This window comes from Falco cherrug, chromosome 9 (genome assembly GCF_023634085.1).
Source record: "Falco cherrug isolate bFalChe1 chromosome 9, bFalChe1.pri, whole genome shotgun sequence".
Classification (NCBI taxonomy): domain Eukaryota; kingdom Metazoa; phylum Chordata; class Aves; order Falconiformes; family Falconidae; genus Falco; species Falco cherrug.
Genome location: NC_073705.1, coordinates 27,861,365 through 27,880,502, shown reverse-complemented (window position 1 = coordinate 27,880,502; position 19,138 = coordinate 27,861,365). Strand labels below are relative to the sequence as shown.

The 19,138-nt window shown below is 61.4% G+C and overlaps 1 protein-coding gene across 1 annotated transcript; it reads right to left on the bottom strand.

Annotated features, from left to right (window-relative positions):
• Nucleotides 1-772: 772 nt before the first annotated feature.
• SEMA4G (semaphorin 4G) lies at nucleotides 773-16,397 on the bottom strand. The gene is given in 15 exon segments (XM_027802524.2): nucleotides 773-1,825; nucleotides 1,923-1,984; nucleotides 2,205-2,356; nucleotides 2,715-2,830; nucleotides 2,915-3,137; nucleotides 3,216-3,360; nucleotides 3,524-3,693; nucleotides 3,843-4,009; nucleotides 4,207-4,320; nucleotides 4,551-4,644; nucleotides 5,819-5,917; nucleotides 6,001-6,063; nucleotides 6,624-6,772; nucleotides 7,999-8,183; nucleotides 8,185-16,397. Coding segments are annotated over 15 exon segments (2,691 nt in total). The 5' UTR covers nucleotides 8,286-16,397; the 3' UTR covers nucleotides 773-974.
• Between the last annotated feature and the right edge of the window lie 2,741 nt (nucleotides 16,398-19,138).

Sequence of the window (19,138 nt, the reverse complement as noted above, 5' to 3'; positions counted from 1 at the left end):
CCAGTTCTCCAATGGTACCACGCAGGAGGGCAGAAACGTGTTTCCCAGGGCCATGGGACTGCTGCAGACGTCGGGGGGATGTGGGTGGTGTGCTGGTCCCTTGCCATGCTGCAGGGCATGGCGGTGCTGGTCCCGCTGCCGGTGCATCTTGCTGCATCCCACTCTTCTTGTGCAGCACCCTGGGGAGAGGGGGCAAAGCCCTGTCAGGGTCAGAGGCTGCAGGGGTGCCACCTCCCCAGGGCACCTAGCCCTGCGTTTCACCTGGGGCCTCCTCGCAGCGGGCATGCACCTCTCCACCAGCTGCTCTGGGGTGTCTGGGATGTCAGCTCCTTGCCCCGGCTCCATCCCTTGCCAAACCATCCTCTCCTGGAGAGGAGACCCTGAGGGGGCAGATGTGGGACAGCGGGCAGGGGCTGGCAGCCACCAAGGCCACCCTGCCCCATGAGATGTGTCCGCAGCCCCTCTCCCACCTGTGAGTGGGCAGCTGGGGAAACCCCAACCTGGCCCCATGCTGGGAGGGAACCCTGCGCCCTGTGAGAGCCCCCAGCCTCCCTCCCTGCTCCTCACCCACCTCTCAGCAGCCATCCCGTTCCTGTGTGCCGAGGGATGCCCAGCAGGGCAGGCTGAGTCCACGCGTCCACAACAGCGTCTCACACCTGAGCGGGCAGACAGAAACCCTCCCCCCAGTGTCCACCTTCAGCCAGGTGCCAGCTCCTGCCTCCAGCTCGTGGCCGCCGTCAGTGGGTTTTTATACATAAATAGAGCTCCCAAATTTAAATAGATTCTTTTTCTTTTTTTCTGTACAGTGAGTCTCAAAAGGAGAGAGAAAAGCCAAAGGAACGGCGGAGCCCGGGCCCGGCCCGGCTCTGCCATCCAGGAGGTAGTTTTGCCTGAGTCTTGTAACACTGTTGGCAGGGGGTGGGAGAAGGGGCTGGAGGGGAGGAGGGTCCCGCTGGCAGGACCCCCCCCAGCCCCTACACGGAGCTCTCATCCAGCTTCTCCACCAGCTGCGTGTGTTTCCGCTTCTCCAGGATCTTGCTGAGCTCCTCAGTGAAGGACGCGCTGTAGAGCGGCGAGGCCAGGGGCTCCTCCTGCTGCTGCAGCAGCATGTAGCTGTTGCCGTTCATCTTGCGGAGGACGTTGGGCAGAGCCCCCACACCGTTGGTGAGCTCGGCTGGCAGCGGCGGCGGCAGTGGGGGCACGGCGGCCGGCAGCTCCTTGACTGGGGAGGTGGCAGCTGTGGGTGCCTCGCCAGGGATGATCCGCAGGCAGCCGTCAGGGTAGGTGAGCCCTTCCTTCTCTTCCTCCTCCTCCTCCCGGCGGCCCTTGCGCAGGCAGTTGGCCGAGATGGTCTGCAGCTCCACGCTGGCTGGCCGCGGCTCCCCCAGGACATACTTGCCCTTGCGCTTCTCCAGGCAGGACACATAGAGGAGGACGGTGCTGAGCACGGCGCACAGTACCACCAAGGTGACAATGGCGGAGATGTAAGCCACCTTCATGTCACCGGACACCTGGCTGGCGGTGTGGGGCTGGGGCGTGGCCGTGGGACCACGAGGCAGCTCGGGCAGCACGGTTAGGCTGTAGGTGGCCAGCAGCATCCGGAGACCCCGCTCCTCCCCGTAGCAGCGGTACTCGCCGCTGTGCTGGGGCAGCGTGTCCGTCACCAGCAGCCCGTCCACCCCGACGCGCAGCCGGTCCTGCCCTGAGCCCAGCGCCTCGCTGCCGTTCAGCAGCCAGATGGCTCGTGCCAGGTTGGAGCGCTGGTCGCAGGGCAGCAGCACGTCGTCCCCCTGCAGCACCGTCCGGTTCTTCCACAGCAGGGAGCCTGCGGGGACACACACCGCCTCACACCCATCCCAGCCACCCTAAGAGATGCTGGACACTGGCATCCCCCGTGGTCCCGAGGGGCAGCACAGACTCACCCCGCCCCGAGCTGCTCCGGCATCCATCGTTGCCGTTCTGAATGTCCTGCACCAGCCCGGTGCTGCAAGGCATAGGGGGCTTCAGCCATACAGCCCTGGCTGAGCCCACCCTTACGGGATCACAGCCACCGGGAGAGCCACCACCAGATGCCAGACTCGGTGGTGGCACCAGGGCGGCTGTGCCATGGGGTGATGTGACGGCACGGGATGGGGCAGGTGGAAGGGATGGGGCAGGTGGAAGGCTCGTAGGGACGCCGCTAGGGACAGGCAGCCTGTTCCTACCTGTCTGCGGTGGCGGTGGCGCGGCAGGCCCTGCCATCCCAGGCACAGTAGGGGTCCCGGGCGAGGATGCAGTCATAGCAAGAGGTGTACCTGGTGCAGGAGGCCAGGGGCACCTGCAGGATCCCACTGGCTGCCCCCACATACAGGCTCCTCTGGGGGGGAAAGGGCTGGCTCAGCACTGCCCTGCCATGGTGCAGCTGGGCTGTGGGGTGCCCCATGGTGCCCAGAGATCCCCCCCCCCCAGCCCCACAGCACAGCTCTCCCTTGGTGGGGGTGCATGGGGCAGGGCCCCCAGCTCCAGTCAGTGCCCATGGCTGCAGCTGGCACCTGCCAAGGAGGTGGGGGCCAGGCCGGTCCCTTTCCCCAGGCTGCCCTGCCGGGCACTGGCACGTATCCTAGTTGGGTGACCCAGGTGTCATGTCCCTCCCTGTGCCTCTAACAGCCCAATGGCAGCTTCGCGGCACAAACATGCCCCGCGTGTGGTGCCCCCCTACTAATTCCACCCCTCACCTGGGTGCGGGAGATCACCAGGCTCTCCACAGGCTGCGCTTCCCTGAACACCTGCATCTCCTCCACAATGTGGATGCCAGAGCCCAGCACCACAGCCTTGTGGATCCAGCCGTCTCCTGGAGAGGAGAGCAGGGGTCAGGAGGGACTGTGGGGTGCATTCCCGGCACAGAAGAGACCCCGCAAACTCATCCCATGCTCACCTGTCCCCATGAAGAGCACATCATAGGAGCGGCCATCGAGGGCTCGCACCCTGTCCACAGCCAGCTGGCTGTACGCTACGCTCTTCTTCACCAGCAGCGGCTCCCCGCCAGCTGGCTTCACCTCCTCAAACATGAGCGGATGCAGCTTGACAAAGTCCAGGACGCTGTTGGGCAGGTCCTGTGAGGAGTTGTAGCCCTTCCTGCGGGAGTGGTCCGTGATGCACTGCCCGGGGGAGATGGGGGGTCAGGGGGGGATGCAGCTGCCCCATGCTCCCCTCACTCTGCACCCCATGGCACTCACGGAGCCGGGCCGGGGCTCGGGTACCGCACCATCGTAGCGGGACCACTTGCGAGCTGAGTCCTGGTATTCCATGTAGGGGCCCTCGAAGGCATGCTGCACTGCTGAGATGCTGTAGCGGCATACAGCCGAGGCCTCCATGGTCCTCCTGGGGGGCAGAGCCCTGCCTGAGCCCAGGCAGACACATGGCTGCGCCCCACCGATGCACCCCCAGGTGCTCAGCATCTGCCTGCACATCCCCTCAAGCATCTTCAGTCCTCCCCGTGCTGCAGACTTTTAGCCCCAGCCGTTTTGGCCACTGCCCCACTCACCACTGTGCTGAGAGTGTGAATGCGGCATAGAAGACGGTGCTGGCCCAGCCACCCCCGTCCAGGCTGCAGACACTGCGCAGCACCTCATAGTAGGGGATATAGCAGACCAGGCGTGCCTTCATGAAGGACGTCCACTTGCGCTGCAGGATCTTCTTGCCCCCCACGTCACTCTGGAAGGGTGCAGGGAGAATTTCTGCACTGGCTGGCAGCGGTGTGTGCCCTGCTCTGCCCGTGCCTCAGTTTCCCCCAAGGTGCAGGAAAGTAGAGCCTGCGCTGGGAGGAGCAGCACTCGGCTCCCTGTGGCTGAGGACATGCTTACCTTGCAGACACGGGCCACCCGGGCCACTCGAGCCACCTGGCTCTTGTCAAAGAAGGACGTGGTCTCCTCGCCTGCCCGCTCCATGAAGAAGTAGTAGATTTTGTCATCGTCACCCACAGGGCTGTCCTTGCTCTCCTGGACCAGCACAGAGGCCACAAATTCAGCATCTAGGGGACACAAAGCAAGAGGTGGAGATGGGGGATCCACCACAGGATGGGGGATCTGTCCCCACCTCGGTTTTCTCTCATGGCAAACCACACAGGACCCCAGGGCTCCCCCCCACCCCTGCTCCAAGCTCCCCAAGGCAATACATAGCATCCCACAGTCCGTGACGCCAGTCCCGCAGGGGACAGGGACATCTCACCATTCAGCCAGTGCAGCGGGGACTCCTCCGTCTTCAGCGGTCGCTGGTGCAGATTCCTCCGGATGTCGGGGAGACTCCGAAACTCGTAGCGTGTGGCCGTGTACAAGCCACCATCTGGGTAGGGCAGGCACCCATCAGCATGGCTCCACACCCCTCGGACAGCCCTGAAAGCCACCAGCACCCCCACGCCCCACACAGAGGGGGAGAAGGGCCAAGTCCTGGCTGGCTGAGGCCCCCGCACACAGAGCCCACTTGGCTGGGGACCCCCATGGGGTGTTGGGGATGGGGCCAGGGTTGGTGGCATCCCGCATGTTCCCGCCAGCCCTGAGAAAGGTGTCGCTTACCCACGATGAGGCCGGTGTAGCCACGGGCAGGGTCATACGGGCACTTCTCCTTGCCCTCCTCGAAGTGGGATGGCAACATGAAGCTGTTCACGTCCTTGAGGGGGACAGGGGACCACGTTAGACAGGAGGGGACAGACCCGACATGCTTGCCAGCCCCAGGCTTTGCAGAAGCTGCCAGTGGGGACAAAGTGATGCTCACGGCTGTGCCCTTGTCTGAGCAAGACAACCCCTCCCAGCACCCTCCAGCTGGTCAGAAACCACATGGGCAGCCAGAGCCCCCAGCCAAGAGCAGGGGAGGGCGAAGATGTGAAGGGGAGCCGCAGCACCCCACTTTGGCATCATGTGGGCACCAGGCAGGGCCTGGCCAGCACAGCTGATGTTCCTGGGCTGTGCCTGGCCAGCAGACGCTGCCCAGCCGGGCTGGGTCCCCCCAGGTGACGTCCTCATCACAGCAGGAGTTACGTTCTTTGGGGTTTGCAGTTCAAAGCATGTTAAATAATGATGGGGCCTTTCCAGCTCGGCAGCTCCTCTGCCTGGCTCCCAGGGTGTGCAATGGCCAAACCGGACCGGTGGCACAGCCATGGGAATGGGCATGGCCCCTCCAGGGCTCCCCGGCCACACTGGGGACGTGACCCCCAGGCCTCTTTGCCCCCCAGCTCAGGGAGGGGAGGTGGGCAGTTGAGTCACTGAGGAGCCACTGCACAGGGCTGAAAGTCCCGCTGCCAAGGGACGTGGCTGTCCCCAGCCACTCTGTTGTGAGTCACGGCCACACAGGGACCCCCTGGCCTCACCTGGGAAATCCCCAGGGAGAGGCTGCTGAGTCATCCCTGCCACTGTCACCCTCCCCTGGCACACCTGCCACCCACCACCAGCCAGTCTGCCCCCTACTTTGGGAAGGGACCCTGCAACAGCAGGCGCTGGGGACCAGCTCCAGTGCTGGCACATCCAAACCTGCCGGCACCGCTGAGCCCATGTGTCCCCCTCCAGCACCGATCCACTCCCAGCCACCTTGCTATGGGATCAGAGTCCAACTCCAGTACCGGGGTGGGGACTCTGGGCATCTGTGTCACGGTGGCTGCGTCCTCAAACCCACCCATGCCAGGCTGGGGGTCACTCGCCTGCCCCCAAGCTGGGGAGGGGCTGGGATGAGGGCAGAAAGGGAGTGGGGCTGTGGGTCGGGAACAGTGGGAGAGGAGGAGGGCTGCACCACCCCTGGGTGACACGGTGGAAGGGGACAGGGGACAGCCGTGGGGCTGAGCAGTACTCACGATGGCGGCGCAGAGCGGGTGGAAGGCGTAGGTCCCGCAGGCGTAGAGGTGGGTGCTGTTCAGCCTCTGCAGAAACCGCACGTGGTTGAAGCACTCGGTCTGCAAGGGGGAGGACAGGCATTACGAGCTGTGGAAAGTGGCGGCAGCCCCCCCAACACCCAGCACCCACCCACCAGCTCTACCTTGTTGTTTTTGCCCTTCTGCAGGCAGTCCATCTGCTTCTCCGGGGAGGCTTCCCAGTGGATCTGCAAGGGGAAGAGGGACTGCCACTGCATGACCCCCCATCACTGCATGGTCCCCCTGTCACTGCAGGCTCCAGACTCTGCCAGAGCCATCAGAGATGCTAAAATCCTCTCTTTTATTTAGAGAGAGGACAGCAGTTCAGAGCGTGAGATGGCACCTTGCCTGCATCCCCCCCAAGCCCAGGGCAACAGCAGTCCCACACCCTGACCTGCAGGCAGAAACCCCAGAGCACCCACAGGACCCTGGAGGATTTTGGGGTGTCCTTCCCAGGGGGAGCAAATGGGTGTGCTTCGCCCTTGCCCCTCATCCTGCTGGGGTGTCCCTGAAGCAGGCAGCTCTGAGCTTGGGGATATCTTGCACTGCTGTCCCCACGCTGCCTGGCTGAAGGACCATGCACACACGGGGGATCTGGGGACAGAACTGGGGACAGCACCTCCAGGCAAGACCTGAGATGGCAAGTGGGGAGATGAGCAGGGATAGGGTGGCCACAATTCAGGCAGGGACCGGGCAGCGTGGGACAGGAGAGGACAACCAGACAGCAGTGGGCAGAGGCCGGGCTCACCGTGCGGTGGGAGCCGTCGGCCACATCACTGGAATTGAGGGCGAAGATGGCTCCCCTGGCACCCACGTAGAGGATGCCGCGGTCGTCCTCCAGCAGCAGGGTGCTGTAGTTGAGGGTGCGTGCGCTGAAGTGCCGGACGCCCAACAACTCTGCAAAGGGAATAGCGGCCTTAGGGGGGACCCCAGGACAGGCGTAGCACAAGCCACTGGGAAAAGACAGAGGATGGAGCCAGGGGTGTGTGGGAAAGCACCCACCGAGGTTATCAGACAGACAGACAGAGGATGGAGCCAGGGGTGTGTGGGAAAGCACCCACCGAGGTTATCAGACAGGCAGTGGTGGGTATCAGCGGTTACGGCAGGAGGAAGGGAAAAGGGGAGGCGAATGGCACTAATTTAGCTCAGGCTTACAGGGGAGATTTCTCCCTGCAAGTTAAAATGGCAGCTCAGGGGTGGGAGCTGCAACGTCCATGCTCAGCACGGACCTGTCATGCAGTTTGGGGAACTGCTGGAGGAACCAAAAACACGCTGGGGCAGTGACCCCTGCTCCAAACCAAACCCAGCCAGCCCAAAAGGAAGGATGCAAAAAACTGAACCAAAACTGCCCTGCCTTGCACAGGTTGGGCTTCTGCAGTGTGGCTGGGTGCTCCCTGCCCACCGAGCCAGAGAAACTACCCAGTTTGGTGGGCTGAGAAGCGTGAGGTGGGACTCAGCCCTGGCCACAGGGACCCCAAGCCAGACTCGGACCCTCCCACTGCAGGAGAAGAAAATCCCACAGGGCTTGTGACCCCAGAGGGAGCTAGGGAGGGAATGAGTCCCCCAAAAGGAGGCATTGCCTGGGGAGAAAATGGCACCCCAGCTGCAAATGAAACCCTCTCCCGCTGCTGACCGCTGAGCTGGGCTTCACTAACAAGATCAAAAAAGTTGTGTGGATGCCCAATGACACTGCTGGGTCTGGCTGACACCACAGAGCTGGAGGCCAAGCTCCCTGCCGACTATTTGGGCTGTGAGAGCCCAGCCCAGGTGTGGTGTCCAGCTCCGGACACCCTCCAAGGGCTGCTGGGCAGGGCCAGGGGCTGGCCCAGGCTGGCTCCCTGCATGTCCTTGTCCCCCCTGGCTTTCAGGGAGATGCTTTTGCCCTGCTCCATCCATTGGGGCACATTGGCTCTGGGCACCCAACACCGGACAGTCACGCAGGCTCCAGTTTCTGAAGCCTAGGGGACCAGAGGACCCCTCTCTAGCCCACCTCCTACCCCACCCCCCCATGCTGAGCCACCCACTCCGGGGGGCTGGCGAAGACTGGATGCAGCCATGATGCACCAAACTCGGTGTTGGCATCCTAAACCTCATACCCACCACCAAGACCCGTACCCCCTTACCGTCAAAGGTGACTGTTGTCCTGGGGGTGGCATCCAGGTCGGTGGCAGACCGCCGTGACGGGTAGCCCATCACTGCCACAGTCACCATGAAGAGAACTGTCAGGAGATGGGCCGTGCCTCCGCTCATCTTCCTGCTCCCCTGGCAAGGGCAGCCACCCAGCCTGCTACTGCCAGGCTGGCACAGGCTTGGGACGGGCTCCCCAGCTCCCCAGGATGGGACTGGCCACCAAAACCTCCTGAAACACACAGCACCGAGTCAGACGCTCCTGCTGTCCCCAGCATCTCATGAACAAGCGGGCTTGGGAAGAGGCCAGCCATGCACAAGCATGGACACCTGACCAGGCACAGCCTCAGCCCAGGGATGGCTTCAGGGAAAAGCAAACCATCGTTTGCCAAAAGGGAAACTGAGGCACAGTGCTGAAGCCTGCAGCCAGCACAGGGGAGGGGGAGGGGAGTTTGAGCAGAGCGACCCCCCAGCATCCCCCTGGCTCAGTATCTGCTCCGTCATGGGGCTGCAGTCACTTGCTGAGTGCTTGGTTTGGTTTGCTTGGAGGCTTGTTTTCCTCCAGGTCTGCTCCGCTCTGCACTCCTCCCTCCCTCCCTCTCAGCCATCTTTTCCTGCAGCTCTCCCTGACCGAATTACATGCTTCAGCAGAGCCAGCTGATCTCCCCTTGCACTTTCACACATGAAAAGCAGCCACATTTACCCCCAAAAGCAAAGAGCGGGGCTCAGGGCCAAGCCCCCCTAGCCCTGGGCTGTGGCAGGACAGGTGGGGGGGGTCCCAGGGAGCCCACGGGCTCCACTCCTCCTCAAAAGCACAGCTGGCCATCCCCTGCCACACAAGATACTTGTCCCCAAAGTTCTACCCCTCCTAAAATGACGAGATTCCTGAGGACACAGGTGTGGGGGAAGGATGCTTCAGGCACACAGCGATGCAGCGAGAAGGAAAACCCATACAGAAGCCACTTGGCATCTTCACCTTTCCAGGTGAAGTCTTTTCAGGGGAGTACAGTTTTTCCCTCCAGTGTTTTTCCACAAAATTACAGTTTCTTTTTCATCCCAGGCTGCCTTGAAGCTCAGCATCTACCTTGGCTCTTGCTTTCATGCATCCTATGCCTCCCACATAACACCCCACCTCTCCCAGCTGCATCAGGGGAAGCCACCAGGTCGTTTTGCAGGAGGAAGGAGACACCTGGCCACCTCTGAGCAGGAGAGCTCCCCATACACAACCAGCACCTGTACGTCTGCTTAGAGGGGTTGAAATATATATCTCTATCTATATAAACCAAATACCTGGCCCTGTAGAGAAGCTGTTCAAACATGCTTGCTGCAGACAGTTTCCCTGAAGCAAATACCTTGCCGGGTCTCAGGCAGAGGGGAGGTAAACCCAAAGTGAAATGAAAGTGAAAAGGGTTTTGGGGCTGAAAAGGGAAGCAAGAGGCCAGATGTGGGATCCAGCCATAGTCCTGGAGTGTGCACTAAACCGCTGTTCCCTTTGGGGGGGGTCAGACCCAGACCTTGCACCTGCACTGGCTGCTGCCCCACCCAGGAATGGGGCTGGGGGAAGATGTTCCCCCCTGCTCCCTCCTGCCTCCCTACCCCCCAGACGCTGGTCCAGCACAGAGCACCCAATGCCGGGTGCAGGCAGGGTGCTGCACGCAGGGCTGAGCTCCCCGGGAAGCAGAGGATGGTGACCTGGGGTGTCCTCCCTTCAACTAACTCCTGTTCCTGGGACAAGCCCTGTCTGGACCGAAGGTCTGCCTGTGAGTGATGGGCCTGACAGGGCGATGCAAAGCAGATGAGTGGGGATGGAGGTCAGTGAGAAGTTGCTTTAGTGGCACCATGTCTAGCACGAGCCAAAACCACCAAGTTTTTTGGACAAAGCAAGCAGCAGGGTCGCATCTGGAGCACCAAAGCACCCAAAAGTGCTCCGGCCAGCCCCACGCTGATGCCTCACCACCCTGCCAGCAGGACAGGGGACACCCAGGCAGCTGTCGTGACCCTTCCTCAGGACTCTACAAGGGATCACGAGCCCAGAATCATGCACAAGCCATGAGAGCCGCAGTGCACCTGGGCTGGGAAAGCAGAAGGGAGGAAAAACCTTCTTATGACAAGGCAAACAACACTGTCTAATAAATGAATAACAGCCCTGCAAGCCGCCTGCGTGCTCCCAGGCATCCTCGCCTTATCTCCCCTGAACAAACAAGCCCTGAACTTTGCCTACTGCCCAGCTCTGGCCATCACAGGGACTGGAACTGGGAGTGTGGCCGGGCAGGGAGGCAGGGATGGTGCTTACTGCAGGGCAAGTGCCGCCCTGTGAGCCAGCCCCAGCTAACATTTAACCAGCATGAGCACTCAGCCAGCACAGGGGGCAAAAAATAATAAATGAAGCTGCAGCGCTGTGGCTGTGCCGGGTTCCTAGCTGGGCAGGGGCAGCAGGGAGCAGCCTCCCCTGCTGCCAGGGCTGGGTCCTTCCCTTTTTCCAGGGCAGCAGCTACACCCATTTCCAAAGGCTACTTCGCCCAAGATCAGATGTAGCTTTGTCCTAAAGGACATTTAATCAGTTAGCTGTAAGAGCCAGTTAATATTTTACTTGAAGGGAAGGGCTGTGCTGAGCTTCCCTATTTTTTTATTTATTTTTTATTTTTCATAGAGTGGGGGAGAAAGAGCAAGGTACCGAAACCATCCTTGGCCCTGATCAGAGCATCACCCCAGGCTGCAGCTGCACCCAGCACCCCCAAACCCATCACTTCCCCCTTGGCAGGGTGCAAATTCAAAGCGCTGTGTGAAGACAAGGGCTGGGACAGGAGGCAGAGGAGGTTTTGGTCTGTGGGTCCAGTTGAGCTGGGGGTGGCTGGATTGCTCAAGCCCAGCACTTCCATGGGGAAGAGCCACAGAGAGTTTTCTCTGGAGGAGGGACACAAAAGTGGGAGAGGAAGAGGCTGAAAAGCAGCAGCAGCTCCAATGAACTCTGAGGTTTAGAGAAAAACTGCCCAGAAAAGCCTATCCCATCCCCAGGAGTGAGCTCCCAAGCCCCTTGGCACCTCACCTACTTCCCAGAGCAAGGGGGGCCGACACAGGACCTGGAATCAGGCCCCAGCTCCCGCCCCAGCGAGCGATGCTGTAGGAGAAGGGTGGTGGAAGCAGGATCTGGCCATGGGGCCGATGGCCGCCACAAGGGTGGGGTGAAGCCAGGAACCAGACGCTTTAACTGCAATGTGCAACGTCCATGGGGGCCAAAGCCCACCCTTCCAACTGCCGGCTATTGGTGCTCCTGCGGGATGCAGCCACGGCTCCCAGCATGGAGCCAGGCAAGCCCGACCCCAGCCTCAGCTCCCGCCGCCGGCAGGACAGGTTTGCTGGTCCGCAGGGAACACCAGGGAAGCAGCAGGGTGGTGGAGGCGTGCAGGCATGCGTGAGTGTGCAGGGGAGCCAGCAAGCCCCGGTCAGGTCTGACTGGGTTTACTGGGTCACAGCGGAAGCTGTGCCAGCATGACTGTGCTGGCCTCAGCCTCCCACCGGCACCCGGCCGGCACAGCACACCCAAACGAGCCGGCCCAGTCGGCACCTCCTTAAAATCCCCACGACCAGCGTCTCGGGAGGCACAAAAAGCTTTTGATGAGTGAATTTCCCAGGCGGCAGGTCTCGCCAGCCTGGATCCGGCCAAAGAAACCAGTCAAAGCTGCTGCACCCCTCAATGGCCGCTGCACTGGGAGCTTCTGCTAGCCATGGTGGCCACTTCCAGCTGGCCACGAGGCAGCAAAACCTGGGACCAAGAGGTGGCCACAAGCTGCGATGCAGAGAAGCTGCGATGCAGGGAAACTGCGCTGTCCGTGGGGCTGGCAAACATGGAGGGACCTCAGCTGGGGTCTTATGGGCCCCCCACGTTGTTTCCTTGGCAGCACAGCTGAAAACAACGCCAGCTCTTTAATTTAAAGGGAACCTGGGAGAAAGAATGGAAACACTGAGTGGGAGCAGCCCTTCTCCGGCTCACCCCCAGCAACCATCCTGGATGGCGGGACAGAGATTTGCAAAGTGGGATTGGACGCTTCCCCATCCCACTACTCCGTGGACAGCTTGTGGTTGCTCCACCAAGCTCTAGTAAAGCCCAAGCAGGCTACTAGGATGGCTGCTGGACCCTTCTCCCCTCCCCATGGGCTGTCCCCCTTGGCACTGTGCACTCCTACAAGCAACCTGCTGGCTTCCCAGGGAGGGCAGGGTTTCCTGCAGGTCTCCTTGGGGTAACGGGGTTGCAAAACAGCCTTAACAAAATTCCCAGCAAAGACTGCACCAGAAGACATGGTTTACACCTTGCTTTTTCACAGCAGCCTGGCACAGGCACTCCAGACCCCACACAGCCAATCCAGCTTCACTCATGGGGGCCAAAACCAGCACACAACCCCACTGTCTCCCTTGGCTCCCCCAGCCACGTTCCCACTGCCCCAGCACCCTTTCACCCCGCCAGGGACCCCCAGGACCTGCCCTCGGGTTCAGCCGAAAACAGCCCGACCCATTCCCAGTGCCCAGGGGCTCGAGGGGAAAGGCACCTGCTCTGGGGGATGAGGGAGGGAAAGCTGCTGGCTCCCAGGCATGGGAAGGAGCCAAGGAATGACACGAAAGCAGCCATGCAGCGAGAGGCAACCTGGCCCCTGCCCGGCTGCGAGCGCAGCGTGTTATGGGCCTCCCTTCCCCGGAGCCTGCAAACCTTAGGCAGAAAATCCTGCGAGATGCGGGAAGAGGAGCAGGGATGGAGGTTGCCAGGCAACTTTAATTCAGCCCCTGACGAACTTCCAGCACTTTGCTTCTGCCGCAGAGCCCAAACAGCAAGTGACAACACATCGGGTCCACCCTGAGCCCGTGGTGTCCAGCCATCCATCTGTCCATCACAGGGGCTTGCTCATGGCCTCACGCCCTCCAAGGTGATGGGTCACCCCTGGCAGCATCCCCAAAGGCCAGCCTAGGACAAGCCACCCTTCCCGGCAGAGATTTGCAGGGGCAGGATTTGACCCGTGGGACTGGGCTGGTGCTGCTGCACAGATATTTCTCAACCAGCCAGGATTTTTGTCAACAACAGCAAGAAAAATATGCTAAGTTGCCGAAAGCCCTCCAGGAAGAGGGGAGCCATGCTGGGTTTGGGGGCTAGGGACGGGGAGGGAAGGAGCACTGTGACCTCCCGGGAGCCCCTCGCGGAGTTTATTTTAGTTGCTTTCTTTAAACAAAACCATGCTTGACCCTGAGGCGCTTCAGCAGACACGCACTGAGAGCTTCAGTGATTTGGGAAGCAGATATATCCCTCCTTTACCCAAATTTGGATTCGAGCACAGAGGAGGGGAGGGAGAGCAGCAACATCATCTCCTCTCCAGGAAGACCCTGCCCTCTCCAGCCGTGAAGCCCCCACACACAGCACAGCCGCCATGGAGCCGGGGGGCGGGCAGCAGGCACCCTGGGCCATGGGAACCGGCTCAAAATTTCCTTGGCATGGCACAGCTGCCATCCGCTGCCGAGAGGAGAGTGCCCAGCTCTGATCCCACCAACGTCACAGCAGGGGGGAGGCACATGGAGGAGCAAAGTGACGGATGTGAGAGCGAGCGGAGCCAGCCAGGGATGTGGGCCAAGTTAAGGGGCACCGATGCGGACGGGAGCCAGACATCTAAACATCCCTGAAAAGACAAGCTGATCCATCAGCAGTAAAACTAACAACAGCCCAATTTCTGAGAGATCTGCAGTGCCCCAGCACTGTGCCTTTATCTTCATCTCCCTGCAGCACCCCCCCAGGGGATGCCGCTCGCCCAGCGAGGGGCAGGGACCAGCCACAGTTGCCCCCTGCCTGGCTGCAGGGATTGGGGCATTTTAGCTTCTCCCCAGCTCCCTGTTTTCACTGATCTTACAAGAACTCGTTCCTCTTCTCCATCAGGTTGGGTCTGGTGTGGAGCAGGAGGTTCAAAGGGGCTGCCAGGCACTGACAGAGCTCACTGCCAAGTCCCCGTCGAGCTCTCCTGACATTCTCACCCAAACTCACCCAGAAAAACCCAACTGATAAAACAAGGAACGCTGCTCTGGCCTGTGCAGCTGCACGCCAGGCACAGGGACGGCTCCGCTCCGGCAGTTCTGAGCACACCGCAAGTGGACAGCAAGAGCACACTGCCCGGGATGACACAACAGAGCGCTCCTCCGCTCCCCATCCGTATGGAAAACCCACCAACACTGGCTGTTAGTTGAAACAGTTCCTGGTCTGGCTCCACTGCCCCAGAAGCCTTGCTCAGAGCTGGCCTGGGAGGGAAGGGTGCAGGGAGGGGGGGCTGAAGGGCAAACCCCTGCAGCTTGGTGGCGGGATCAAGAGCACCAAGGGATGCCCCAGCCAGCCTGGACCCAGCATCCCCGGGCTGAGCTGCAAATCTTTCCTCACAGGAGCAATTCCCTGCGTGCCAGAGGCTGTTTAGCTCTTACAAGCCAGCAGTGAGGACACAGTCCCTGCAGCTTCTCCTTCCCACACAGCACATCTCCCCCCTGCAGAAACCCCACGGCAGCAGCCCTGGGCCAACCTCGCAGCCTGAGAACTCAGCCAGGGGCTGCGCAGTAACCGGGAAGTGAAACTGGATGATGCTGAGACATGGTGGCCTTATTGACTTCACCTGCCACCAGCCTGCCCTCACGTTCAGGCCACGGGGGAGGCAGAGTATGGCCACCAAGCCCTGGAATGCGGGCTGCAACCCCCCACGGCTCCCACCTCCTCCACTGCAGCGAGGAGGCACGCTTGGTGCTAGCAATGTCACCCCAAAAACCCCAACATTCTCCATCCTTTCCTGCCTTGGCTTGCCGGCAGCCCCTCAGCAGCCCAGACAGACAGGCGGACAGCTGGACAGACAGCCTTCCATACCACAGCCCAGCTCCCCAGCGAGGGGGCGTTCGCATCCAAGTGGCTCAGCACCAGATGCGATCTGCAGTTCAGCCTTCAAAGGCTTTGTGGCTGAAGCACGCTGTCTCCACGGCAGAAGTAGGAAAATAATTGTAGAATTAAATTCCCAGGAACAATTAGAAAGAAAAGAAGAAAAAATCCCAACCCTAAACGTAAAGTGACATTTCAGAACCAGGAGATTTTGGGGCTTTTTTATACATTTGAATCCATTTGCTCATCCCCATGGCTGCACCGTGTTTCATTTCACTGGGCTCATACAATGCCAGACAAGGAATTAACTCGGGTGTTTGTTCAGAGCCGGTTTGTCTTCCATTTTTTTTCCAAAGCCAGGTATGAGGTTCAAAGACATTTTTGGCAATGCCCGGGATTCCTACCATCGGTGGTTCCCACCATCCCCCTTCCCTGAGGGGAAACTGAGGCTCAGGAATCTCACACAACCTGGGGTCCCCTTGGAAGGGGGGGCAAGAGCTGGAGCACAACCCAGCTCACCCGGCATGAACGCGGAGCTTTCTACCACAAGCCTGTCCCTCTCTCTTTTATTTATTCCAAAGATAAACTGTTTTCTTTTCAAAAGTTCAGCAAAACCAGATGACGGAAGCAGTTTATGGCTTCCATCTCTAACAAACTCTTCTTGTTTCCTTCGCTTTCCCTCCAATAAAGGCTCAAATATGGGGTCAAACCCAATCTGATATTGAACTCTGCATTCAAAACTGCATGGTGCAAAGCAGTAGCGCCTGGCCTTTCCCACAGCCATTTGCATACCACCAGCTTTGCTGCCCCAAAATCAGCTCCCCACCTTATTTACATGGGCTGGGCTTTGCAACAGTCAAATGAGAGCCCTCCATCAGGTAACGGAGATGGGGCTGTCCCTGGGGGGAACTTTGAGCAACAAGAAAAGCACAACCCGGAGCACACCCCGAATTGCCAAGCTGCATCCCGGCCCCCGCACCAGGCAGTAACATGGTGCCTGAAACCCTTGGCTTCCCTTGTCTCTGGATAGCGGAGCTTGGGCCCCAGGAGGAAGAAGGGGATGGGTTTGGTGATGACCTTGCTAAGTCAAAGCCCTCGTGCGTGCGTGTAAATCACCACCAGCAGCGGCAGCACAGCCAGGTGGGGAGGGACGGTGGCAGCAGCATTTCCTCCTGACGTGCCAGCAGGACAGAGAGCTCTCACCTTTGAACAGGCACAGGCACCTGGCCAGCACCCATAGCAGCAGCCGGCCACTGCCAGGGGGCTTTCACAGCAGGTGAACATCAAAAACTCAGGGGGGACTGTCCCCCACCTCCCCAAGAGGCAGCGGGTGCCCTGGGAGCAGCTCCCCCTCACCAAACCATCCATCACATGGGCTGCTCCTCAACAAGTCCCATCAGGATGCCAAGTGGAGCCAGCGGGCAAGCACGGGGCGGGGGGGGGGGGGGGCGGAAATTCCCCACAGGCAGCCAGGCAAGGCTGGCACTGCGTCTCCACCGCACCCACTGCTGCCCTCCTGCACAGGGTGCCAGCACAGCCCCCCCTCGCTGGCCCTGCCGAGCGCACCTGGATGCTTCTTCCCGGCACACGACCTGCCAGATTTGCTGAATAAACGCCCCGGCTCCAGCAAACCTGCTGCATTCCTGGTGGGGAAAGTGGTGAAAGGTTCAAATGCATGTTGGAAGAGGCAGGGGGGGAGAGCAAGCCTACCACACAAAGCTGCAGGAACCGAAAGGGTTGTTGGGGTTTTGGTGTTTTTTTTCGCCTCCGGTTGCAACACAAAAACAAAGTCAAGATAGGAATCTCGGCATGCTGGGGGGGGGGGGGGGGGGAGCTCCCTGCCCTTCATCCCTCCGGGCAGAGCGGCCAAAGCGAGATGAAGCAGAGACGTGTCCAGCTGGACAGGTGTGCAGCATCGCTCCAGCCATCCCACCAGGGACCGGGGCTCAGGCCGAGGGTCCCAGCCTGCGCCCACCGCGGAGGGAGGCAAAGCAGCCTGCACCCGTGGTGGGAGGCCAGCTAGCACAAGAAATGCCATCACTGTTATTAATAATTTCCCTGCCTCCGGGGGAATCTGCACTCCTCGTCCATTTTGGGCAGTCTCTTTGTCTTTGGAGACTGTTTTTCTTGGCACCTGAACAGCCCTTTCATGGCTCCCCCTCCCACTCTCGATTTTAAAGGCCAGGCACAAGCCACTGGCCCACCTGGGCACTGACGGGGAGGGCAGAGAGAGCCCCAAATCCCGGTCCTGCCCGGCTGCACAGCAGGTCCCTTCTACCTTGGATCGGCAGGGAGATGCGGCGCAAAGCCCTGTGCAGAGAAGCCCCCAGGACAAGCCGGTCCCCCTCTGCCTGGGGGCATCCGCCAGCCCCACAGCCATGCACCCCACGGAGATGAATCCCAAGAATCAGGGCTCAGATAAGTCACGTCCCGTGCCGCCCCCCCACCAGTTTCCCGAAAGGGAGGAGGGGGGAGGCAGGGATTGCACTGCACCACCTGCATTGGTTTAGCACCTCGTCCCAGCCAACTGAAACACCCGCTGCCCCCAGGTAATGCTCAACCTCCCCAAACACTAACCCCAGCTGCCCCCATCCCCCCGACCTGCTGGGGAGGGGAGGGGCTGTATCTAGCCCTCCTCCAGGAGCTGGGGCCCCAGCTGGCTGTAATGCCCACCACTGTCTTTCCTCACACCCTCGCCATGTCCCCCAGCCCCGCCTCACCCCACACCTGTCCCCCAAAAAGCCACCTGCACTGTCACTGGGTCCTGCATAGCCCCACCTCCGCTCCAGCTTGTCACCCCCAAATCGTCACCTACATCAGACCCCCCCGAATCCCCCTCAGTCCTGCCCCCAAGGCATCACCCCCAGCACTTCGACCCCAGCAGGTCAGACCCCTGCCCCTCCTTCGCTGGACCCTGCCTGCGCGCCCAGCACCCCAGGCCCTGCTGTGCACGCAGCACCCGCACCCAGCACCCCCAATCCTGCCTGCGGACTCAGCACCCGGATCCAGCACCACAGATCCTGCCTGAAGACGCAGCCCCAGCCAAGGGACTCAGCGCCCGCACCCAGCACCACAGTCTCGCCTGCGGACCCGCACTGAGACCCAGCACCCCAAACCCAGCACCCGCGGCTCCGGCCTGCGGACTCGGCATCCAGCCCCGCCTGGCAGCGCCCGGACCCAGCAACCGGATCCAGCTCTGGATCCTGCCTGTGGACACGGCGCCCAGCCCCGGCCCTGCCTGCGGACCCGGCCCGGCGGCTGTCCCCGCTCGCGTCCCCCCGGCACTTGCCTGGTGCGGTGCGGTGCGGTGCGGCTCGGCGGCGCGGCACGGTCCGGTCCGGCGCAGCCCGGCTGTGCGCAGCCCCGCCGTGCCGTGCCGTGCCGTGCCGAGCCGAGCCGCGCCGCCCGCGCCGCCCCGCCCCCTGCCGGCCGCACAGCCGCACCGCACCGGCCCGGCCCGCAGCCGCCCGGCCGCCGGCGTGGGGCCCCGGGGTGGGGTTCGGGGGGGTGGGTGGGGGTGGGGGGGCAGGGGCGGCGCGGGGGGGAAGCGAGTGGGTCACCCCAGGCCAGCAAACGCCGGGGGGCAGGTGGCAGCGTTTCCCGCAGCAGAGCCACGACAGGCAGAGACACCCCCACCCCCCATTCCCCCCCAGGGACGGGCGGCACCGACACGTGGGGTGGGCTGGGGGGTTCGCGTTCACGCGTGAGCCTGCGCTTAAGCCCTTGGTTTGGGCTTGTAGCTGTGAGGAAGCTTTACCGAATGCAGATAAGCATTGTTCTGCGCTGCCAACACAGCACACGCCGTGTCATCACACCGCTACCACCAAGCCCCCTCGATCCCCAAGCCCGCCCCTCGCACCCCACTTCGCACACCTGAGCGAGGCACCGTACCCCATCCTGTCCCCCCTGCCAGCCCGTGCCTCCCCATGCACTCTGCATTTCCCCGTGGTGGCAGCTTGTTTGGGAACAGGGGCAGGTAATGGCTCCTCCAGGGCCCTGTGTGGAGCCTTTTTGTCCTGGGTGGCTTCTGTGGCTCCTCCCTACAGGCAGGAGCTGCCAGGTTCAGGCCTGTGTTTGCTTTGCTTTTGCAAGCTTTCAGCACCTGGCCAGCCCTGGCTCCTCACCAGGCGGTGGCAAGCCTCCCGAAAGCAAAACCCTGAGCGCTGGATGCAATCAGCAGGTTGGATCTAGGGTAATTGGAAATCAGCTGGAGTGAGAGGGGAAGAGATGCTGTACCTGCGCACGCTGAATTC